The following is a 25,161-nucleotide window of genomic DNA, read 5'->3' as shown; positions in this document are numbered from 1 at the left end:
TTTCTAATTACAGAACAAGTGTTTAATTTTGATTATATTCTTTCCATACTGTTGACTTGTAATTAAAAGAAGCAAATAAAAATACAGCTTGCTGACCATACATATTATGAATATCAGCATATAAAATGTGAGCAGGGTAAACACATGTATTAAACATCTTCCTATTATTAAGCTTGACTAAAAATATATATCCCAAATTATCCTTTACATGTGGATATTCAAAATAGTTTATTGGATTGTTGGATTTTAGTTTTAAACCATAGAAGGTGGTTTTGATGCAATTATGAATTTTAAGTCTGGGCTGGCCACACTCCATTTAGTGAGCTGTCATAACGTGGCTGAATTCTGAATCAAGTCATCTGGGTATGATTCCATCTGCTGATGCATGAACACGTCTATTTTTAACCTCAGTTGTCTAATGGGTGGCAGTATTTGGTACCTGCAGTTTTCTTGATTTTTAACTCTCCATGTACCTATAACATACCTATAGGGCTAACCTTGTGAAGATATAGGGGAATATGTCAACACGAAAATTCTCTTAGCATATTAAAATTGGCATTTGATAGAGATGTTTATTTAGCAAGTGAAGAAAAACTAAGAAGGAATTTTAGACTCAAAAGCTGGGAGGCTTGATTTCAATTATGGATCAACACACACATACATACACATACACACACTACAAGTAAAGTTTATCTTCTGGCTAAAGTCTATCAATTCTTGATAAATTAGAGGATTTTACTTATGATGAAATCATCATAAGCCAAACCTTTTATTCCCAAGTGATCACAACCTTCATTAGGAGCTATTTGGGCTCAGCATTTGTGTGGCCTGTCAGTGGTAAGTTCTTGATCCTGCTCTTTCTCTCTTACACATTTTCATCCTTAAAAAAATTTTAAAACCTTGGTTTCCATTAAGAGCCCCCAGTAAGGAAAATTAAAACAAGGAGTCAGGAATATCAAGATGCCCTAAGATTTATACAAATGATATATGTTCAATGTTTTAAAATCTACAGTATGATTTCATGTACATTTTCTCATTTAATCCCCAAAGCCCAAGGAGGCTCATGTTGTTATTTATATTTTAAAGATGACAAAATTCAAGCTCAGGGAAGTGAAAAGATTTGCCCCAAGTAAGTTGTAGAATCAAGAGAGCTAGAGGTAGAACTGGCAGACAGACCTCAGTTGTGGTCTGAACATAGAAACATCTTTCAACTTTTCTTTAGACCAGAGGAGAGATATGTACATTTCATAGATAGAGGACGCTCCAACAGCCCAACTCCTGGACGTACTCTAAGGAATAATTCTGAAAATACCTACAAATATATTTCTCACAATTTTATAAGCTGCTTTTTCTTCCCTATGTATATAACGACATCTTGTAAAACAAAAGAAGACTCACGATTTTAAAACTGAGATGCAAAATAAACACTGCTGATATTGACTTGCAAACATTCTACTGAGGAATCTATCATAAATTTAATAATTACCATGCTAAACATATTCTACTTTTAAAAAATATTTATTTATTTGGTTATACCAGGTCTTAGTTGTGGCATGTAGGATTTAGTTCCTTGACTAGGAAATGAACCTGGGCCCCATGCATTGAGGGCCTAGTCTTAGCCACTAGACCACCAGGGAAGTCCTAGTATATTCTAGTTTTACGACTGAGCCAGGTGAGTAATTAAAGGCAAAAATTAGATTGCTTATATCATTTTCCTTCAGAGTCAAAAACTACACACCAGAGATACACAATTTTGTTCTCTTTCCAACTAAAAATAGGACCTGGCTAGCCAAAATCAATAGTTTTCCTAAAACCAGTTTAGGAAATGGCATAGAGGAAAAGGGACGTTTAGTTGCCAGGGCTGGCTGAGTTTCCAGGGCCAAGGGCAAGATTCCTACGGCTGGTTCCCATTAGAACTCCTGGGTTTGCAGAGGTGTCCCTTTTCCTCCAGGAACGCCAGTCCTGGCAGGCAATGAGAAATACCTGAAAAGCTCCAGCGCCCATGAAGATCCCGGGTATGTGGTAAACCACAAAACTCAAAGAGCTGCTCCTCCTCTAGCTCAGAGCACAGTAAAATGACTGCGGGTCTCTTTTTGAGCAGCACTGTTCTCATGACACAGTACATTTATATCAGCTGGTCCCTGAAATGTGGCCAAGGCTCAGGCAGGGAACAATGAGTCACTGGGGGTGTGTTTGGGGGGGGCGCTTTCAACCCACTCCTCACACCTCCCTCCCGCGGCTTCTCACGAACGTCACTGCTGTGTCTCCCGCTGCCCCTGTGTCCTGCTCTGAGTCTGGGCCATGCTGTGCCAAGCTACTGACACGGGGCAAGGTTCTCGTAGCCGTGGGGAGCCAGGAAAAACGGCAGACTGGCAGTAGCAGCTCCTCCTTGCATGAACTACTCCCCTTGGGGAAGGGAGATGCGGGAACCCAGCCCTGCGAGGAAGGCAGGCCCAGGTGAGGTGGGCGGCAGTACGGCTCATGGGTTTTTGCTCCCGTGGGCCTACAGGCGCGGGCTCAGCTTTTGTTATTCAATGGGGTCTTTCAACAAGGGCACACAGAGTGAGCTTCTCTCTTGGCAGAAGTGAGACCACCCCATGCTGACTAGGGGTGGAGACAGAACAGAAAGACTTGAGTGAGGACGGGGACACATAAATCTAGACCAGTGTGACGACCCTTACAGGAGGCTCCTGCAGGGTGCTGCAGGACAGGGGATTTTATCTGACTCCCCGGGGCTGTCTGTGATACGTCCGCTCTGACCCTGCCCCTCCATTACCTAGTACGGCCCGGGGAGCTCAGAGGTGGGATTATGGCACGGGGAGGTTGGTGAGGGAATCTTCTCCCGATGCTCAGATCCTCCCTCACCAGATGCCTGTGTGACACAGATGAACTGAAGTCAATGTAGTGCTCCAGACCCCCAGGCTGGCAGGGCTACTGTGTCACGGGGTCAGGGGAGATCCCTAACTGTAGCTGAACCTCCCCTCTCTGAACAGCTTCGAATTTTTTTCCCCATCATAGAAAAAGCAATGGCTGTTTCTATTTATGCTGTTTAGCCTTGGCAGACCAGGAGAGTCAAGCCTCTCCTGGAGGCCACCACCACAACTCTACACATATACATAGGTGTAAATGGAACTGTTGGGAGCTGTTTAAATACCGTCTAGAGCAATATCACTAAAACGAAGACTGACGAAAGGATCCATCGTCAGCGTTGTGAGCTGTCCATCCCAGGTAAGTAGCCCAGAGAAGACCTCTTCTAGGAGGATTTTAGGAACTCACAGAAGAACTACAGATAATATACTAATCTAACCCAAGCTTGATCAACAAGCAGTATTGAGGATGCCAACTTGGGAAGAGGAGTTTGGAATTGATGCTTTTGTTTCTGTTTGAATCTCATCTATTTGTTTGAGCAGAACTGGAAATAAATGCAAACCCTTGAAGGGCAGAGTCCACATACAATTCATTTTTGGATCCTTCCTAGCTCAACTGTACCTAGCAGAAGGGCCTTCCTCAAATGTTCACCAGATTAACTGGCTTTAAATGTTCGGTTCACACAGTTGATACCGAGTAGTTCTCAGAACAGATAAGCAAAATGAAATCTACTCTGTAACTCCCACTTACAGTGCCAGATAAATAACCATCTGCAGCGGTTATAAGAACCAAACTCGAAAGGCGGTATTGACAAAGGAAACACAGGCAGCTTGTCTGCCTAAAACACAGGCAGCAGACTGATGAGTAAACTCGGATTAGAAAAAGGCTTTCAAAGTTCTGCTCATTTAATGTCCACACCAGAAGATTAGATTACTCTTAAAATCAAGACTATCTGATACTCTTCAAAGTGCATGCTTTCCCCCACCTGCTATTGAAAGTATTTTAAGGGATTAATTAATAGAAGGTCTGATGTTTCCTAATGTTGAGATTAGCTACCACATAAGCATACTACTTTTTTAAAATGTTATTATTGGGGTATAGTTGCTTTATAATGTTATATTAGTTTCTGCTGTACTACAACGTGAATCATATATATGATCTATACATATATCCCTTCCTTTTGAGCTTCCCTCCCGCCCCATCCCCATCGCACTCCCCTAGGCCATCACAGACCACCAGGCTGAGCTCCCTGTGCTACACAGCAGCCTCCCACCAGCTGTCTGCTTTACACGTGGTGGTGAATATAAGTCAGTCCCAATCTCCTGATTTGTCCCACCTTCCCCTTCCTTCTGTGTCCATGTGTCCGTTCTGTCTCTATTCCTGCCCTTGCAAATAGGTTCATCTACCATTTTTCTAGATTCCACATATATATAAACATACTACCTGAAAAAGTTCTAATTCCCCTTGTATTTGCAAAAGGTTTTATCAAGTCACATTTGAATTCCAAGTGTTATAACTCACTCACCATATTTCATTTTGACCCTGTAACTGAGCTACAGTTCCAACTTCACAGTGGTTATAGGGGTGAATTCTCAAGGTTTGCAATGGCATTTAGCGGGGGCAGGACGGAGACTATTACTTTGACTTTATATATACTTGTCAAGTACTTGAAAAAAGTAACTAGCACTGTTTCTACTTTTGCAATTTTAAATAAGTTCCATAATTTCTTTCATAACAGGTAAACTTACATTTCTTTCTTGAATTCTTCTATTTTTTGGTTCTCTACCGTCAGAAGCTCTTTTGATTTGTTCAGCTCTTCCACGTTTTTCAAGTTGTTTTCTTTAAGTGTATCCAACTTAAAGACCAAGAGAAAAAAACTTAATGAAATTATTTCATTTTCCAGTCACATGAGTGGATAGACAAATCATTCATGAAAATGTGCTTTAGACAGGTAAAATTAAAATCCTTTGCAAAAAAACAAATAAAAAGATCATCTGGGTGAAGAGATTACAAATGATCAGGTCTATTATAAACTGCAGCCTCCCCCATAGGTTAAGTCAGACATTCCCTATACGCCTGGCCAAAAGGTCAAACTAAATTGCAACATAAAGCAAAAGGTCTCTTTCACTTTTATACAATTCCTAAAATTTATCACTGAGCTTGCTACTCATGTACGATGCATCTTAAAACATGCATTAGAAAATAAAAACATTAGAAATAAATTGCAAAGGCATGACATGAAGGACTAATTTTTTGTAATGAAAACACATTCCTTCCCACAAGACTAGTAATTTAGGATATGATATTTTTCAATGTCAGTGCCAAATTTCAATTTATATAATCCTCATTATAAAAATTCCTGGGGTATTTGTAGATGGGAAAAATTTAATTATTCACCTGAACTTCAGTCTGAAAAGGGAAAAACCACATAGCGAGACTGAAAAGCACTTACTCACATTCAGTCCCATCACCTGCCCACGTGGGATGTGGCCAGCCTACGGCCTGGCCTCTGGTGGGAAAAGCAGACACATTACTGGAGTCAGTGGGGACATGACCAACCTCAGGCTCTGGCAGGTGGCTGGAGTTCTAGGTGTGCAGCCCCCAAGGACGGGGAGCTTGTCATGGGTGACCCATCATACAGTGTGCACTCCTGGTGCCATGCTGGCTTTCTAGGACTCATATTGTTATCTCCTTCAGCCAGAGGTCATTCTGTCCTACTACATGCTACCGGTCAGGAGCCCTGGAAGTCAGGAGCCCTGGAAAGTGTCCTGCAAATTTTAACACCACCATCTTCCTTTTAATGCTCCCTAACATTCCAGATTCACGGAATGTTCAGTGGGACCAGAAAGTGATTCATCCAGTCTGTATTCTGGCTGTAGCGAGACACCAAGGGGTAAGTTATGGAAACAAGGGATTCTCCCTGAATCTACTTTCAAAGGTTAGGGACATTCCTTAAAATCTTATTTACTTTAGCTTCCAATCGATTACCATCTAAAATTTTTAATGCTTTTATGTTTTCAGCTTAAGTCTTGTTCTCTTAGGACCGTCAATTCAATCATAAATGTACTCTTTTCTACGTCAAGCTTTATTTCCCGTCTAATTATTTCAAAATATTTATGCCATTATGGATTTCATTCCTTGCTCTGCTTCCCATGAGGAGGCCTGATCTTTACGACAGCTATTCAGTGTGCCTGTCTGGATCTTCCCTGGCTTTAACTTCTTAACATCTCACCTGACTGTCACTTTAAAAAGCATCTGAAGTTCTATAGAACTTCACATAACTATTTCGGCGAAGCAATCTGCTTTGGATTTACGTAACAGCTTTCCAAAGAAAGAAAGGGCTGGTATGGGGTGTGGGGAGGAGGGCGGGCAGGAATCAAAAGAGAGGTGCAAGGATGAGAGATGCTACTTTTGGACAGAATCAAAATTACCCTGATGCCACAAATCTGTCTGAGACCCAGAAGTGACTGATTCAAAATGAGATATAAGGGGAGGCAGTACCAAAACAGGCCAAGAAAAAGGCCTATGTCAAACTCAGGGCTGAGGGATGGAATCCAGTGGCTCAAAGTTGGGAGGCAGTTGGGAGAAAAAAAAATGCATGTGATTTACGATAAAAAACACAAAAGCTAGAGAATGCCATTGGTACCTCCTCTCAGTAGTTGTATCAGTAAACAAACTATCGCAGAAACCCACACTACCAGGGTTTTCCCCTCCTTTTTTAAAGGTTGATCTTACTAAATAGGTAATGAAGTAATACACTTTATTTCATAGGATCATCATCCTGGTGTACATGTGACTCCACTAACATAGATCAAACCTGTGTAAGGCCACACTTCAAAAAAAATAAGTAAATAAACCATCCTGAGTTAGTCATCAAGAATTCCATGAAGTCGATAGGCTGTCCTTTGTACAAAAAGCCATTTAAATCTGATTACTTCATTCTGCAGTTTTTCATTTGTTTGCTTGGAATCTTCCAAGGAGGCCAGTGTTTCAGTCTTCTCTTTGGTCATCTGTTCCATTATCTGCATGGCATCTTCAGCGGTTTGAGCAGCCTAAGTGTGAGAAAGCAGTGTGAGAAATGAGAGCACCCCTTATCAACCTGGGAGGGGGTGACTAACGCTCAGGCCACGAGGCTCAGGATCTGTGTGGTGAAGGGAATCACACAGAGATGGTGAGCCGGTAACCAACCCCATGCCAAGACAGACAGACCAAGACGAACAAGCAGAACAAAGTTATAGACACTTTCTGTGCCATTTTTCAACAAGCCAAACTCAAATATGCAATTTATGTATTTTCAGATCCCTATAAACCTGCGCCTTCTAAGTTCTGAATTCTACTGACAATGGTGCTCATCACTCTGACTTCTGTTTGAGAGAAATGTTCACTGATAAGAAAGCCTTACATCCTTCTGTGGCCAAATTTTTTCTCTTAATCATAGTTGAGAGATTGAAATATGGAATCTCAGTTGGAACTTTTCAAACAAAAATGGAAATTATTTGGGCGGTTACAGTGTTTAAGGCTCAAGTGTTTAATGAGAAGCACTGAATGACCAAGTCTATGAGAAGCTGTAGGCAATGAATACAAGCATGGCTGTGAATAAAAAAGATAATATACACATGGAAACAAATCCTTAGTTGATACAGTATTGAAAATAAAATCACAGAAGTGAATTAAAATCTTTTAAGGCATTAGATCACAATTTCATGTGATCTTATCCAGCTTCTGAGAATTCTGCCTCTACACCTTCCCAGTAGCTGGAGGGAAGATTTATGAAACAATTAAAGCCACATAGAAGATGCTAAGTTTTAACATGTGACCATTTTATCATTGTTCTTAAGCCTTTAAGAACTATGGTTGCCTTTCTCAGAAAAAATCTCCCTAAATTAAAAAACATTTATCCTTTTTATTCACAGTTTGCAATCTTTTCTAATAGAGAGAGATGACAACAATTAGACATTTGGTGAACACTTGCCCTTTCAGGTGGTAACAAACAGCTTGAGATACCTGACCAAGTGGTTAAATGGGGTGCATTTCCTTCTTTGGAAATGAAGGCACGTTCCCTCAGCCACTACAGGGTTAGTGAACAGGGTGAAGGCCAGGGGCCCAATCCCTGAACCTCCCACTTTACCGTAAAGGACTGCAGGGTCTCGAGCTCTCTGATTTTTAGAGCGAGCTTGCTCTTGTCTTTCCTCAAAATACGGTTTTCGTTTTGAGACTCCAGGAGGTTGGCTGAGATGTGGCTGTTGGTTTTGGCCAGCTGGCTGATCTCTTTCTGGAGGAGGAAGTAGCTTTCGGCCAGCTTCTCCTTCTCCTTCAGGAGCTCGTCCTTTTTCAGCATCATCTCTCTTTTCTCGGCCAGGAGGTTCCTGTTGTCCTGCGTCGCCTTGGCCTGCTCAGCCAGGGTCACCTCGTGGTTCAGCTGCAGGTCGTCCAGCATCTTGGTGAGGTAGCCATGCAGTTCCTGCAGTTCCAACTTGGACTTGGACAAGGCAGCAAAGTCACTCTTCAGAGTCTCTATGTTGGTGGCCAAACGCGCCGTCTCTGCACTCAGGAGTTCCTTCTCCTTGATGATGTCAGCCACTTTCTGCTCTGAGTTGGTCTTATCTTGGACAAGCGTGTAGTTTTCAGACTGGAGCTCCTGGGTGCAGGTTCTCAGCTTCTCCACCTCCTGTTCCAGGAGCGCCACCTTCCCATGGAGTTTGTTGCTCTCGTACAAGGACGACTCTTTGTCCTGCGTCCTGGCTTCTTTCTCCAGCACGAGGGACTGTTGCATTGTGTGAATCTTCTCGTTTAACTTCTGACATTCTTCTTGCAGATTCAACCCGTCCCTTAACAAGATGTTCTTTTCAGAACAGCAGGCCTTGAGTTCAGCATTTAAACTCTCCTTGGCTTGCAATACGTCAGTGTGTTCTTTTTCTAGCATCTTTTTGGCGTTTTGGGCCTCTTTTAGCATCAGAGAGAGATCACACTTGGTGGCTGTGAGCTCTTGGTTTTCCTTTTCTCTCTCTTGAAGCTCTTTCTTCAGAGCATCGAGATTGCTGAGCAGTTTCATCTTCTCGTGCACAACGATTCTTCTGTTGGCTGACTCTTGATCATATTTCTTTTTAAGGTCTTCCATGGCCTTCATGGAGTTCTCTCTTTCTACCAGTAAATCCCCATTCCGCATCTCCAGTACCGATTTTTCTTTCAAGAGGTTATCCTGCTGCTTTTTGAGCTTAGTGATTTTCTGACAAACCAGCTCCTTCTCAGAAGTGAGGTATGTGATCTTCTCATTCAGGTTCATCTCGATGTGGGCGGACTCTTCCGAGTATTTGCTGAGTTTTTCAGTGATGAGCCTATTTTCATTTAGCAGTTCTTCTTTCTCGGCCAAGAGCCTTCTCTCAGAAGAGGTTAAGGTCTCTTTTTCGTGCAGAAGCTGGATGCACTCGGAGTCTGTGATCTCCCGGCTGGTCTTAATTTCTTCCAGCAGGTTTGTGAGGCTTGTGTTCGTGGCCTGCAGTTGCAGAATCTCCAGCTCAGCCTTCCTCAGTGCCTTGCTGGCCTCCTCCAGCTGTGTGCGGAGCTCACCGGCTTCCGTGCTGAGCAGATGTTTGACCTGAAGGGCAGTCTCCAGACTGGTGTTCAGCTTTTCCTGATCTTGAAGCAGCATGTCCTTCTCGAACTGCAGGTCTTTGCTGCTCTGAAGAAGACGATCTCTTTCGACCTTTAGGGCTATACACATGTTGTCAAGACCTGATTGTTTCTCCAAAGTTGACTTTTTCTCTATTGTGAGATCCTCGATCTCCTGCACCAAGCTCTTCTGATCTTTGACCAGCTCCTCATAGGAGCTCTGAAGCTTCTGAATAATTTCATCTTTATCTTTAGCCAACGCGAGGTTTTCAGTGACCAGCTTCTTGATACGATTCTCCAGGTGATCTTTTTCTTCCCGATACTTCTGAGACTCGGCCATTAGAATATCTTTGCTGAACTGCAGTTCCTCTGCGAGTGCCTGCAAGCTTGCTTCAGAAGCCTGCAAAGACTCGTTTTCCGTATTTATCTTCAAGAGTTCCTCCTGCGCGATGTTGATCTCTTTTAGTAATTTCTCTCTCTCCACAGCCAAAGCTGCTCTATCGAGTTGTTCTTGCTGATAAAGCTTTTCAGCGTCTTGCTTTTCTTCCCAGACTTTCTCCTTTTCTAAATTAAGGGTTTCATTTACTGACCAGAGCTTCTGTTGGTCCTCCTGAAGTAAAGTTATTTTGGCCTCCAACTCTACAAGTTTGGACAGAAGTGAACCTTTTTCTAACTTTAAAGCATTCCCCTCCTGGGCAAGAAGCTGCTTCTCTGATTTCAGACCCCTCAGCTCTTCTGACATTAGTTCAATTTCTCTTTTGGCTGATGTTAATAAGTAAGTTAGCGACTACAGAGACAAAAGATGGAAAGAATGGAAACAAAATGAAATCAAGCAGACAAATGCAAGCCCGAGTAACTTAACATAATCTAAGTCATAGAAGTTAAAAAAAAAAGTTTATAATAAATGTCATAGAAACTATCTGGATAACAGGGGAAAGAAACTAGATGAACAGAGCCCATAAAAGGATAATGCAAAGCAACTGTAGCTTTGCAAAACACTGATAACTCTATTGGTTCATCTTTGAAACAACCTCTGAAGTACTCCTGACAGTTAACTAGAAGATACAAACAGTAGTTTGACATCAGGGCATGGGATTCTTTTCCTGCCGTTCCCAATTATCCAGTAATTTCTATCGTAGGAGAGATTCATAGAAGAATTTTTAAAAACACAATCCAAAGAACTACAAAAAGTATATTTTAACCAAAAAAGGGAAGAGGGAGGAGGTGTTATAAACTGTTGCCTTTCAAACTAACAGACCCTTACTAAAGAACCTGGTCTGAAACTGATTTAGTCCCAATGATACATGTAACTAAAATGCAGACTAATTTGCTAGGCTTTGATGACCAAAATAAATGGGCTTTTAAAAAAAGTACTGGTTTATAAAATAAACTGACCACAGTGTCTACCAGTGCTGTCCAGAACTTTCTGCCATGATGTAAAAGGATTTGATCTGCACTGTCCATTGTGGTAGCCACTAGCCACATGAGTGGCACGTGCGACTGAGAAGGGGAATTTATAACTTGAACTAGTTAAAATTTAAATGGCCACATGCGTCCAGGGCCTACTGTACTGGATGGCATGGCATAGTTTGGCAATTAAATTAGGGAACATGGGAGCATCGTGGGCTCCATGAACTTCCTGAGATTTCACCCAAAACGGCTTGAGTGTGTATATCAATTTTCCTGGGGAAAACATCTGAAGGATTCATCAGCTCTCAAAAGTGTTTGCTGAGCCCTTGCTGCTGACAAACACCGAGGTTCACAGAAATCAGATATTCAGACTACTTTGGAAGGGAAACAATTCTGGCACTTTAACCAAATGATCCTGACGAAAACAACAACAAACAAAATTAATGGGGCTTTACACAAACCTCTAGAATGCTGTGGTTTGGTCAGGCTACAGCATTTTAAGGGAAACATTAGAAAACTGGTGTCTACCAAGATAAAGGGAGCCTCAAAGTCCAAAATTCTGGAAATTATATCCAGTGTTAAATGTTTCATAAAACTGGAGATATTTCACAGGGGAAAGAGAAAGCCTTGATGGGCAGCATATAGCTTCCCTGGTAGCTGAGCTGGTAAAGAATCTGCCTGCAATGCAGGAGACCTGGGTTCGATCTCTGGGTTGGGAAGATCCCCTGGAGAAGGGAAAGGCTACCCACTCTAGTATTCTGGCCTGGAGAATTCCATGGACTGTATAGTCCATGGGGTTGCAAAGAATCGGACATGAATGAGCATCTTTCACTTTCACACATGACGTATATTATGATGTGTTCCATTTAATTTAAAAGGGATCTGTTTTGCTGTTGTTCAGTCGCTGAGTCATGTCTGACTCTTGGTGACCCCATGAACTGTAGCACGCCAGGCTTCCCTGTCCTTCACTATCTCCTGGAGCTTGCTCAAACTCATGTCCATTGAGTTGGTGATGCCATCCAATCATCTCATCCTCTGTCACCCCCTTTTCCTTCTGCCCACAGTCATTCCCAGTATCAGGGATCTGTTTTAAGTCCTACATGTATTCTTCTGTATTTTATTCTACTCAACTCCTACATGTATATAAACATTTCTCTGATACATTAAAAACAATTAAAGACAATAATTTACTTTTCTTTGAGCAATTTAAATAGCAGTAAGAGGGTCAGAAAACATATTGGGACACTGACACGATCCTGACACCATAGAATAACATTCAATGTATCGAGTTCTACTCTACTCAGTAGTAGGATATTTTCTCACAGCCCTTCAGTCCAACTTCCTTGTTAATAAGCTTTCAGTGCTTTCCTGGGGACATACGAAAGCCGTCTCCAGAGGTCTCCCTTCTGATTTTTTCCTCTGTTCTTCCAACCGGGCTCCATTCCCTGCCCACCTGCCTCATGCATGGCCTCTGTCTCTTGCTTTTCTGCACGATGTCTCTCCTAACCCTGGTGCAAGGTGGCAGCAAGACGGCCAAGACTAGAGGGACATGCTTTTCTGCGACAGAGAGTCTATTACGAGCAGACGGACAGAGCTCAGGCAACAGAAGGCTCTTTGTGAAGCAGCGTAGGGGGTGATGGCTACACAGTGCATTCAGGGTGGAAAGACCTGTAGCCACCACCAACCCTGAGAAGGAAGAGCGCCTGGTACAAAACACTTGAAGCCACAGGAGACGTCATTCCCCCTCCTGCCATGCGCTCTGAAGGCCACTGAACCCATTCCATGCGCTGCTGCTTTCTAAGCACCCTTACAACCTTGACACGGGATGCAGAGCTCACTATACTGGGGCACACAGTCCTCCCCACCACATACTCTGGCTCTGTCGGCTTGCTTCCCCAGCTCCTCCAGCTTCTGCAGCAGCTCGCGGTTCTCCTCCTGTGCTGCCTTCAGCCGCTCCTCTGTGTCCCGTAGCAGCTTGTGGAGGTTCTGCAGGACTTCTTCGTGCTTGGCTCTGCTCTCGGAACTGGCTTCCTCGTACCTGGCTTTCAGATCTTGACACTCGTTCCAGCTCATTTCCATCTTCTTTTCCTGCAGATACCCCATGTCAGAAGGAATTCACCTGGCCACAGCTGTCCTGCCAGCCACCCACTCTGCCCCTGCTGGCCACCAGTCCCACTGACTCTCTCTCTCCTTACCAGGTCTGACAGTTTTCTCAGCAGTTCTTTCTTTTCTTCCTCATGCTTTTTAGCTGCTTCTTTCTGACTCTGTTCAGCTTTGAGAGTTACTTCCCCAATACTTTTCTGCAGAAGGCTTGCGTTTTCATTAGCCTTGGTTAGTTTCAGCTGTAATTCTTCTACATTTCTAGAAGGAATTTCAAAATGAAGCGTCAGATTTTTCCAAGAGTACTTTAAATCCTGAGTTATACTTTAAAAGATAATATTGATAATATTGATAATAACTGGCTTAATGATGATAAATGTTATGAGCAATAACATCTAGAATAAAAAAAAAAAAACAAAAACCTTGACTTGTCCAGAAGCATACTTTTCAACGACTGTGATGGTTATAAATACCTTAGAGTAACAACTACTCTTAGTGTGAACATTTATTATTTTATGTCCAGCTCAGACGGTAACGAATCTGCCTCTAATGGAGGAGACCTGGGTTCGATCCCTGGGTCGAGAAGATCCTCTGGAGGAGGGCACAGCAACCCACTCCAGTATTCTTGTCTAGAGAATCCCATGGACAGAGGAGCCTGGCGGGCTACAGTCCATAGGGTCGCAAAGAGTCAAACACGACTGAGCACAGCACAGCACATAGATCAATGCAGAGAGATGAGCGAAAAGGAAACGTATTAAGTACTTAGAGGTTTCCAAATTTTAGCAGACTAGAATATTCAAGACTCATTTGGGTGCCGCTTCAGAATGCAGATATGAAAATAACAATAAATAATTTGAAGTTCTAGCTTAAAGATAACCTTGTGGTCCAATGAAGATGTATGAGGGCCATCAGCCTAGAGAGCAGGCTGTCTCATAGATCAGAGGAGGGAAACTTGGATGGAAACCCTGGATAAAACACCGACAGAAACGGAACTTCTCCAAGGCTCTGCGCCACAACCCCCTGGCAGCTGTGACTGCCTCGCGGCAAGTCTGACCAGAGCCAGGCAACCCAGGTCCAGTGCCCGTCACCCCCCACCGCTGAGCCGGGTGGGAGTGCTCGGCCGAATGCTTTTGTTGTTATTTTTTGGCCACACCTCACGCCATGTGGGATCTTAGGTCCCGGACCAGGGATCGAGCCTGTGCCCCCTGCGATGGAAGCGCATTAACGGAACAGTCTTAACCATTGGACCACCAGGGAAGCCCTCGCATGGCTGGATGTAAACATAACCGCCAGGTGTTACCACTTTCAGAATCAGAAGTCTAATGGTGCTAACATGTCTTCTAAAAAATGTGCCTTATAAAATAAACATTTGATTTTTATACAGCAGCCATTAACACAAATCAAAGCAACAAGACCCTCAGAATAAAGACAAGAACAGAGAGTTAGATGAAAGAAGCTTTAGCCCTGAAGAAGTACGGTGTAGTGATCAAGGGCAGCAAGGGCGCTGGGACCAGAACTTGCCTAGACTTGAAACCTCAGGGAAGTTGCCTAACCTCATTATGCCTCGATTTCTTTTTCTTTAATATGGGAACAATAATACACTCAGCTCGTGGGATTATCAGAAAAATATACTCTATACAAAGTGGTCAGCACACCATGTGGCATACGGTCAGCCCTTCATAATTGTTATCTATCGTTACACTGCAATAAGTTAAAAATATTTTAAACTGCCTATAAAAGATGTTACTGCCTGGGACTTCCCTGGTGGTCCAGTTAAGGACCACTTCCCTGGTGGTCCTGGTGTGAGCTAAGACTCCACGCTCACAATGCAGGGGGTCTGGGTTCGATCCCTGGTCAGGGAACTAGATCCCACAAGCTACAACTAAGAGTCCACATGTCACAATTAAGACCCAGCACAGCCAAATTAATAAATTAAAAAAAAATTTTTTTTTAAAGATGTTATTGCCATTGGTAAACTACTACCTTCCCCTTAGAAGGTTAAATAATTGATTCAAGGATACACTGAGACAATAAAGGATGAGAGACAGGCAACTTTTAAAACATAACTATCCTGAAGAGTTTGGCTCTCCTCCCATCTAGACCTTCCTTGAGAGCCTAACCTAAAGCAGGCGCTCTTATTAATACTCATACATACCTTTCTTTCAGACGTAGTTCGTCATTCATTTTTGTCAGCTGAGAAGAATTGTCTCCAGACATTTTCATTATTGCTGCAATGTCATTTTCCAGTTTTTCTTTTGCCTTTATCAGCTGCTCTTCCCTTTCATCTCTCTCTCTAAATTTTGCCTCCATATCTGAATATATATATATATAGAAAAAAAAATAGAGCTGTTGTATTATAATCAACAACATATTAACTACATTCTGTATGCCAAAACTTGCTCTGGGAATATCTGTACATAGCAATCCCTGCTCTCATGAAAATTATATTCTAGCAGAGAAGAGAGACAATGAACAAGAAAGAGAACAAATCATATATTAGAGAGTGGTAAGTGCTAAGAGGGGGAAAAGAATACAAGCAGAGACAGGAGCCAGGAAGGAAGCTGGGGAGTGTGAAATCTTAGAAAGAGCCTCTCTGAGATAGTGACATTTAAGTAAAACCCTAGGGGAAATGAGGGAAGAGAAATGCAGACAGAAGAAAAGCAGGTGCAAAGGCCCTGACGCAGGAACATGCTTCACAATCGAGTATCACCAAGGAGGCAGATACGGCTGCAGTGGAAGGAACCTGGGGAAAAACAGCACAGGAGGAAATCAGAAAGGCAACAGGACCTGACGGGAGCTGAGGACCACAGCCTTTACTCTGAGCGAGATGGGTGCCACTGGGCCACCTTGAGCAGAGATGTGACATGAGCTGACTTAAAGTTGAAAGCATCTCTTTGGCTGCTATGCTAAGAGAAGACTGAAGGGGGCAAGAGCAGAAGTGGGCAGCCCAGGTGGCCAGCTGTTACTACAGCTCAGATTAAAGATGCTGGCTAGCTGGGATGAAGGGCAGCACTGGGAGTGGTGAGGTGTGGTGGATTCTGACTTGTTTGAAAGCAAGGCAGAGAGGATTTGCTGCGGTTTACAGACCTCCAACAAGATTTCATCACAAGAGAACACAATGAGCAAAGACTTTATGCTTGAACAGTAGATACATTGTAACCACACACTAAAACAATCTCAAATCCTAGGAAGCCTACTATATTTAACGTTTATAATAACCAGAGACGTGTTCTTACCTGTTAAATTTTCTCTCAACTTCTCCAGTTCGGAAGACAGTGCGTTAAACTGTTCCTCTTTTTGATGTAATTTATTTACAGTTTCTATTTGGGATTAAGTTAAAAGTTTAATACATCTCAGAGTTAATAGGCCACCTAAAGCTTAATTGTCTTATAATCAAATCAAATCAAAAGTTTGAGATTTGGGGTCACGGGAATACTTAAGAATCCCATTAGAAACCAAACCACTATATAATGAACCTAAAGAAGCAAGCAAGCAAGCAATTTTCTGTCTCCCCAGATCTGAAGATTAGGTAGGCACTGAACATCCATTCTCCAGGGATCTCTTGCCTCCTTCCACTTAAAACTCAATAGAGCTGCCAATGACTGAAGCTTAAGTAAGATGATACTTTACCCAAGTACATCTACATTTTAACATGCATCAAGCTTTAGGTCAAAAAGAAGAATTAATGGGAGTCAACCTGACCACCCAGAGTTCATTACTAGAAATACTGTGGACATGATCCATTCAAACATCTGTGTTGGGGGTTAGTGCTGAATATATGTGCATATAGTTCTGTATGAGCTTTCCTGGTGGTGCTAGTCATAAAGAATCTACCTGCCAAGGGGATGTAATTAATGAAAGTTCAACCCCTGAGTCAGGAAGATCCCGTGGAGTAGGAAATGGCACCCATAGGTTTGTATAAATGGAACCATGGAGTATATACTATTTTGTAACCTCCTGTTCTTACTCAATGTGTCTTGGGTATATTTGACAGGGGTGAGTTTTTTAATACAACTGGACTGTATATTTCTAGAAGGCAGGATAGATTCCAGGTGAAATGATTAGACTGCAGAAGTGACAGCAGTTTGGGAAGGTAAGCTGTGTCTGGATGGTGATGTTGGCTCTTTCCAGTACTAAGAACATGTTGGGACTTCAGGATGGTGAGGAAAGGAGGCTGAAGGCATGGACTGAAGGCTGACACAGCTTGGTTGACTTGGTGATAGTATAAGAGAAGTGATGATGCCTTTCAATTTTTTCTTTTATGTGGAAATATTTTAATGTGTTAGACATATTGGCATCTAATAGTAGGTATAATGTAGAAGGGGATAAACTGAAAATAAACCCGTATACATTTCATACTGCTCACAAAAAAATAAAAAGAATTAATTGGAATTTGAGGCTTTAAGAAGCCAAGGGAATGTAGTATTACTATGCACTGCAGGAACTTTATTTGAGCTGAAGACTGGCTCCCGCTTGAAGACATGACCTCCTCTAAAGTGCTCTTATGTTAGTGAGACGTACCTTGCATACTTCTCTGAAAAGAGACTGCCTCCTCTGAAGCATCAGCAAACTTTTCTTTCTAAAGAAAAACAATCAGACATTCAGAATAGACAGATCTCAAATTATAAAAAGTTTCAATAACCGTAACATTATTTTTTGTTGCTAGTTTTGTTTCATTAAAGCTAACCTATGCTTAAAACATGTAGGTGTCAATTACTACCATATGCGTACCATGCATGTGTGCACACGAGTGAATGAGGTTTGTGTCTGTGTGCCTGCCTGGGCATGCACATATGTCTGTATATGTGTATGGATATGCACACTTATGTCAGTACATGCACATGTGCGTATGTACATGTGGTGCCACGTGTATACTTTTTCTGCATGTTGCTACCCTCAAGTAGCAGAACTGCTCCAGAAATCTGCCTGAGACAGCAAACAGGGTTCAGAATTTTTTTTTAATATATTTTTTTGGAAGTTTAGTTGATTTATAATGCTATGTTAGTTTCAGGTGTACAGCAAAGTTATTCTGTTATATACACACAACTATCTATTCTTTTTCAAACTCTTTTATAGGTTATTACAAAACATTGAGTATAGCTCCCTGTGCTATACTAGGTCCTTGTTGGTTATCTATTTTTTATATAGTCATGTGTATATGACAATGATAAGCTCCTAACTTATCTCTTTCTCCCACCTTTCCACTTTGGTAACCGTAAGTTTGTTTTCTACGTCTGGGGATCTGAGTTCTTGCATGTTTTACATCTAAGAATAATTAGAACCTAGTATCTGGAAACTAGATCTGTGTCAACTACTTTACATTAAAAAGTCCATCGCTCACTCACTATCTTTTCTAAATATGACAGGAGGGCAGGATAAAACCCCTCTCCTGATTCTCCTGAGATGAATTCTGAGCTAGAGACACCAAGTGAATTTTTAAATGAATATTTGATTTAAAAAATGGGCTCACAAACCACAAGCCCATCAAAGCCCACAGGTTGTCCACCTGCGTTATTCCCAAGGCCAGACTTCAGGAGGCATGTTTTCTCTTCAGAGGACACAGAGAAATACTCTAACTTGAAAAACAAACAGTAAGACATCCTGAAAGTTTGGGGAGGAGGGCAGAGAAATGGCACGACACCCCAAATGCATTTTCTTAAAGGACACTATATTAAAAAATGGTAATCTCCAGGCCAACTTTTCTCAAAATGTACCTGAAATACTATGCATCAAAACTGGGGGTTCATCAGAACTCTCTACAATGATAGTGTTGGTCAGTTGGCAGCCACTGGCCACGTGGAGTTATCAAGCCCTTAAAATGTGACTAGCACAATGGAGGAACTGAATTTTCTGTATTTTTAAAAATATTTATTTGGCTGCACTAGGTCTTAGTCGCAGCATGCAAACTCTTAGTTGGAACACATGGGATCTAGTTCCCTGATCAGGGATCAAACCTGGGCCCTCTGCATTAGGAATGTGGAGTCTTAGCCACTGGACCATGAGGAAAGTCTCGAATTTTATATTTTATTAAATTTTAATTAATTCAAATTTATACAGCCAAGTGGATGGTAGCTATCATAATGAATAGTGCAGTTAACTACGTATTAACATTTTAAAAAGTAGAAATATGTAATATTGGCATTTAAATCAAAAAAATATCAAAACACCTTTATCCCACGACTGCTATTAGCACAGAGGTATAAAAAGTGGAAAGCAAGAAGGCACATGAAGACCTCCCATTCCAGCATTCTTGCCTAGAGCATCCCATGGACAGAGGAGCCTGGTGGGCTACGGTCCATGGGGTCACAGAGAGTCGGACACGACCGAGCACGCACAAACATCACTGCCTTGCTAACGGAGGTTGCCTGTGACCCAGGGAGCTTGCCGGCTTTGCTGTCTCAGGGCAGGGACGACAAGGCACAGGGCAAGAGCCACACATGAAACCTAACATAACTTGGAAGGCCCCCGTGTTTAGTGAAACTAAGTGGTCAGCAACATGTCAAAACGTCAATGCATTACCAGAGGCAAAGGACAGATTTTAAAAAAAGCAATACTTACCTTTATTGCTAGTTTGGGTTTGATCCAATTCCCCTGATTATCAGCCAATCAATACTTTGCAAAAGAAAGGAAATAGGTGCCATACTTCTTTCTTTATAGAAATTTTCGTGTGTTTTTTTAAAACAGGAATGATTCAAATTGGCCAGAAACCCTGAGATTCAGATTCCTGACAGGTACTTACCAAAGTCTGCAGTTCTTTTTCCAAAGCCTCTTTCACTTGACTGACTTCACTCAAGTTTTCCTGAAGGTTATTAAGCATTAGCTCTTTTCCCTGCAGCTCTTTGGTGATGCTACTAGCCTACCAGACAGAGTTACATGGTACAGAAGCCAATGGACCAAAGGAAACAAAAAGGAATGAGAAAGAAAACATAAGACAAATATGAAAAAAATGTATGAGAAACAAACACAACCAAACAAAACTGAAAGGAATAAAGGCATGGGTAAAAGTCATTTTAGTGTTGTTGCTTTTAGTTCTAAGAAGCCAATGACTTGTCACACAACCAGAGCTAGATAAGACTGTCCATGGCTATTTTTAAATAATCAAAATACAGTATTTTTCTATACCTAAATTTGGACTATCAGCAAGATCTAAAACAGAAAATATAGATGTTTACTGTATTTTTTTTTTCTTTTTTGTGGCACACAGGCCTAGCTGCCCCGGAACATTTCGGATTCAAGTACCCAGATCAGGGATCGAACTCGTGTCTCCTGCATTGGCAGGTAGATTCTTAACCACTGGACCACCCAGGAAGTCCCAGCAGCTTACTTTCTAAATGAGACGGTTGAGCAGTTTCACTTTCTGGATTTTTAAAGACCGTAAGATAGGAATGGTAGTAGATTCATGTGACTGTATTTCATTTTCTGTATTTTGTACATGCTTGAAGTTTTTCAACATGTAAAACAAAACTTTAAACATGTACTAGACAACAGCCATCAGAAAAATTGGCTTTCACTGAATCTTCATGTAAAAAAGTAGACCAACCATTAGCTACATATTCTTTATTAATTTAATTTCTGTGTTTGGATTGGTAGTTTAAAACCAAATGAGGAGACTGGAGAAAAATTTTCTGGGCTTGTCATCCTCGGCTAAGGTTACTTAGCAATCTTTGCCATTCGTCTGTCCTCACCTCTCCCCATTTAACCATCACAACCCTTCCTTCTTTGCCAATAGAGCAGCTTCTCCCACAAAAAGCTCAGAACATTCAGCATCAGTGCCAGTGCCTGAGCTAGTGGCAGGAGGACTGGGAAAGAGGATTCCTTCCTTGAACAACAGTTAAAAATGACTATGACATTTAACAAGGCTAGTTAGTAAGAAATGTAGCTGGCAAAGGTTTCTTATCATTTCCTATGCCTTGGTCAAAAGCACATTTGTCCAGTGTATCCTCCAAAGAGCAAGGAATAGACCTTGCTCTCACTGGGACGTAGGAAAAAACCCCAATGAGAATAAGTAGCAATGTGGAGGGATCCGGGCTCTTAACCTTCATTTTGCTGTGACTCTTATTGATCATAGCATGTTAATTTACAAGAGTCAAGTGCACTCAGAGTTCACATTCTGTTTTACCTGTGACTCTTATTATTTAGTCACTAAGTCAGGTCTGACTCTTTTGTGACCCCATGGACTATAGCCCACCAGGCTCCTCTGTCCATGGGATTTTCCAGGCAAGAATAAGGGGGTGGGTTGCCATTTCCTTCCACAGGGGATCTATCTGACCCAAGGACTGAACCTATGTCTCTTGTGTTGGGAGATGCATTCTTTACCACTGAGCCACCTGGGAAGCTTCCATATGATTCAACAGACAGGCAATGGGTAAGGATGAGATTATCTTTTAAGCTTCTTATATATTCAATTCATTTACCTCAACACCATCATTTTGGGGAGTTCTCTATTTTCAAAAGAGTTTATAGACTGGAATCAAGCTGAAACAAGAGATCACAGCAAGTCCAGAGATAAAGTATCAGGTTGGTCAAAAAGTTAGTTCAAGTTTTTCCGTAAGATGTTAATGGAAAGACAAGAATGAACTGTTTGGCCAACCCAATAATAAAGTATTCTGATACGAGGAAACCAGAATCTATCCACACCCCTGAGTCATTATTTTCTCTAATCTCCTCAGATGAAACCATACTCAAGATGCTCAGAAGATACTCCACTCATATGGGAAATTAGGTCAGCACCAGTTTTAACTAAGTCAGGAGTTTGAAGGATGAATGACCTCAACTGAAAAATAAGGTACAACGCAAGATAAGAAATGGAGGGAAAAAAAAAAGACAGAGGATGTTGCTACAAACCTTGCTGCTTTCAGCATCCTTTTCAATCTCTAAGTTTTTAATCTGTTTCTCAGCTGCCTCAAGCTGCTGTCTGAGGTTCTCGATTTCCAATTTACCTTCGGAGCTGGCTTTCTGAAGCGCATCAAGGTCTGAGAGCTTTTCTTCGGCAGCCTTGAGCTGTGATGTAAAATGATCAATAACCTTGGTTTGCTCATTGCATTTGGCTTGTAGCACCTCTAGCTCCTTTACCTTTAGCTCGGCTTCCTGCAGTTTGTTTAAGGTGTCCTCCATTTCCACTAGGTGCTGCTCTTCCGCTTTGTCCAACTTCGACTGGATGGCTTCCAGACTGTTCTCCTTCTCTTTAATGACCTGCATCAGCTTAGCCCTTAGGGCTTCGAGCTCTTTCGTGTGAGCAGACCTTTCTGAGTCTTGCTTGTTCTGCAGATTTTCTATTTCCTGCTGGTAGTCCAGTCTCATTTTCTCTATCTGCGTTTTTAACTCGGCGAATTCGGCTGTCTCGGTGCCGACCCCCTTGCTGAAGGACACCTTCAGCTCCTCCATGGCCTGCTGGTGGGACGCGATGGCTGTCTCCAGCTTAGACTTCCACAGGGCGATCACGTCTGAATTCTCCTTGTTGGCGTGGTCGAGCTTGCTTTTCAGGGACTCATTCTCTTTGGAAAGCTTCTCTGTGGCGGCCTGCAAAACCTTTAACTCCTTCTGATGCATTTCTTCCCGGGCTCCAAAATGCTCCTTCAGAGAAGCGACTTCTTTCTGGTGGTCACTATGGGTGGCTTCTAACTTCTCCTGCAAAGCGCTGATCTCTTGCAAGAGGGACAGTGACATGTCCACATCCCCAGCTGGCTTATTGGACTCCAGCCGCCTCCGCAGCTCAGCTACCTCCTGCACTCGCAATGCGAGGTCTTTTTCGAGTTCCATGATGCGGGACTTTTCTGACACCGTGGCCACCTAGTTAGCAGCAGTCAAGGAGAAAGAAGAGACCATTTAAAGGATGAATCACTGATGATTTTCTCTAACCTTGGAGATCTTTAGGGACTACCCCATCTCAGGCACCAGTCAAGCCACCGAGAATGTCTATGTGTCAATCCAGGCCTGACTGTGGCTTAAGCCTGGTTCTAGACACTCCAATTCAAAATATAGTCCAATTACAGCCTTTGGCAAACTTTTGACCATTTTGAGATGCTAAAGGAAAATAAAACTGAATTTTATTGAGCTTAACTCACCCCCCAAATAACTCTTTTCCCTCTAAAGAACCTTAAATCAAGAAGAGTACCCATTAACTATAGTTAGTTAATATAAACAGCACCTTTCAAAGTTCTTATATATTTGCCTTCTGGAAGAAGAATCTTTGTTTTGCCTACTCTACCCAAGGGGTATAAACGCTTCTCTATCTGTTGGCAGTGACTTTACGGAAGTGTGCTGTCCAGTTAGCGGCCATGAGCCACATACAGCTACTCAGCACTTGAAACGAGGCTGTGAGAGTCACATATACATCAAATAATGACGACTTGGGGAAAAACAGAACATATCTTGTTAACAATTTCTTATGCTGATTATATGATGAAATGATAATAGTTTGGATATATTGGTTTAAATAAAATGTTATTAATTTCACCTGTTCCTTTTAACCTACGCATGTTAATGTGGGTACCAGAAATTTTTAAATTATAAAACATCTGTGGCTCATGTCATAATTCTATTGGGTAGCACTGGCATAAAATTACCTAGGAAATGCTTCAGTGAATACCACAACAACTGGAGAAAAAAAGCCTCAAGTGGATAAAGAAGAACAAATTGACTAGACTTTTTTTTAAGAAAGGACAAGGAAAAAATGGTTACTTACCTGCAATGATACGTAAGAATCTTACACAGAATCCCTCCCCCTTTTAGAGTTTGTAATCGTTCACCGTCTTGCGTACATGTGTCGCTGCCCTAACCCAGTGGTTCTCTGACCTTAGTGTGTGCACGAGTCACCAGGGATGTGCGTTCGCAGGCCCACACACGCTGATTCTACCTGAGCTTGGGGACAGAACCTGGGAATCTACTGTTATTTAAACTTGTACCCCAGGATGAGGAAAACCATCTTCCTAACCTGCGTCCTTTTATTCTTAGGAAGCTATTTCTCTCTGTTGTCTGATAGACAATCAGTTCGGTGCACAAAAAATGTGGGAAATGGTAGCTTCGGGCATAAAAATTATTTATTGGGCTAACCTGGGAAATAGAAGGGGATCTTGAATGATTTCAAGACATCAGTGAGTCCCAAATTCCACAGATCAAATGTCCTGCAGGGTGAAGGCTCGTTCCCTCACTGCCTTTAACAGGACAGGAGGCAATGGATGTATGCGTCCTTCAGCCCCTTGGCCCAAACACAGGCTGTGAGGTGGATAAAGACTAAAGGGTTGACCATGAACAAGAAAATAAAGCACTTGGGACTCCCAAGACTGCATGATCAAGTCACTGGACATTTCAGAGCTGGCTGTAATTGTGTTTCAGGATTGTAGGTATTTGAAAGATGGTAATTCATTGACTTAGCTTTTCCTGGGGTGGAGGTGGGGAGGTGAGGACTCAGAGAGCTTGTTACCACAAAATAAGGTACATTATTAAACTCCATTGCTACGATGTCTATAATACAAATAAATTGAACCCAACAGGGCACTAATTCTTAATCAGTCACAACAAAACAGTCAAACTAAGGAAATGCCAAGTAAAAAATGAGGGAAAATAATAATTTGATTGTGGAGCATTTTCACAGCACTTCTATTTTTCATTTCCCCAAATCTGCCCCGGGGCGAAACTATCTGTGTCTGCCTTTCCCACCATAAAAGTCAGGTTACTGTTTCTTATTCTTGCTAATGTCTCTACAGCACCAAGCACACTGTTTATAAACTGGGCTTACTGGCTTAGAGAAATTTTACAGCACTTCCCAAAAAGGAATGTGGGTGATGGGAAATTTATATGGGTCAGTAGTTAGTTCCATACTTGGCAGACCGAGAGTGAGGATCAACAGGACTGTTACAGAAAGGCAACAGTTTGAATCTGAAATACTTGAATAAATCGTGCTGTGAATGGATGCTTTCTTATCCACAGAAAATTAAAAAAAAAAAAATTGTTTGCTGACAAAGCTGTATAGGAGAGCACTTCAGAAGTTAAAAAAAACAAAAACAAAAACCCTTGCTTCAGTAGCCAGCCACACCACAGGGGCTCAGTCTCCCTATCAGTCCCTTGTATTTCCCAGATCAAGTCTGACTCTCAGGTAACAAATGCCTGGCACCAAATTACCAGGATTTTTTTCCTTACCAAATACACAGAAGACATCTTTAGTTTTGAGGCCAA

General features: G+C 42.0%; 1 protein-coding gene across 15 annotated transcripts in view; it reads right to left on the bottom strand.

Annotated features, from left to right (window-relative positions):
- The window catches only part of CLIP1 (CAP-Gly domain containing linker protein 1), a 116,780-nt gene that overhangs the window by 27,989 nt on the left and 63,630 nt on the right, over positions 1–25,161 (bottom strand). For 9 of the 15 annotated variants that reach the window (XR_009491067.1, XM_059876358.1, XM_059876355.1 and 6 more), the window contains 11 exons: positions 21,832–22,776; positions 19,727–19,843; positions 17,509–17,566; positions 16,224–16,307; positions 15,143–15,299; positions 13,083–13,248; positions 12,760–12,975; positions 7,997–10,264; positions 6,804–6,920; positions 4,617–4,723; positions 2,777–2,872 (listed from right to left, as the gene is read on the bottom strand). Coding sequence is in view for 14 of the 15 variants with exons in the window: in XM_059876358.1 (XP_059732341.1) it covers positions 2,777–2,872; positions 4,617–4,723; positions 6,804–6,920; positions 7,997–10,264; positions 12,760–12,975; positions 13,083–13,248; positions 15,143–15,299; positions 16,224–16,307; positions 17,509–17,566; positions 19,727–19,843; positions 21,832–22,776 (4,331 nt within the window). In the remaining variant the exon portion in view is untranslated. The remainder of the gene's footprint in view (positions 1–2,776; positions 2,873–4,616; positions 4,724–6,803; positions 6,921–7,996; positions 10,265–12,759; positions 12,976–13,082; positions 13,249–15,142; positions 15,300–16,223; positions 16,308–17,508; positions 17,567–19,726; positions 19,844–21,831; positions 22,777–25,161) is intronic. The other 6 variants (XM_005217890.5, XM_059876365.1, XM_005217892.5 and 3 more) reach the window with 3 other exon arrangements.

This window comes from Bos taurus, chromosome 17 (genome assembly GCF_002263795.3).
Source record: "Bos taurus isolate L1 Dominette 01449 registration number 42190680 breed Hereford chromosome 17, ARS-UCD2.0, whole genome shotgun sequence".
NCBI lineage: Eukaryota > Metazoa > Chordata > Mammalia > Artiodactyla > Bovidae > Bos > Bos taurus.
Note: the sequence above shows the minus strand (reverse complement) of the source record. Positions and strands in the feature narration are given on the sequence as shown.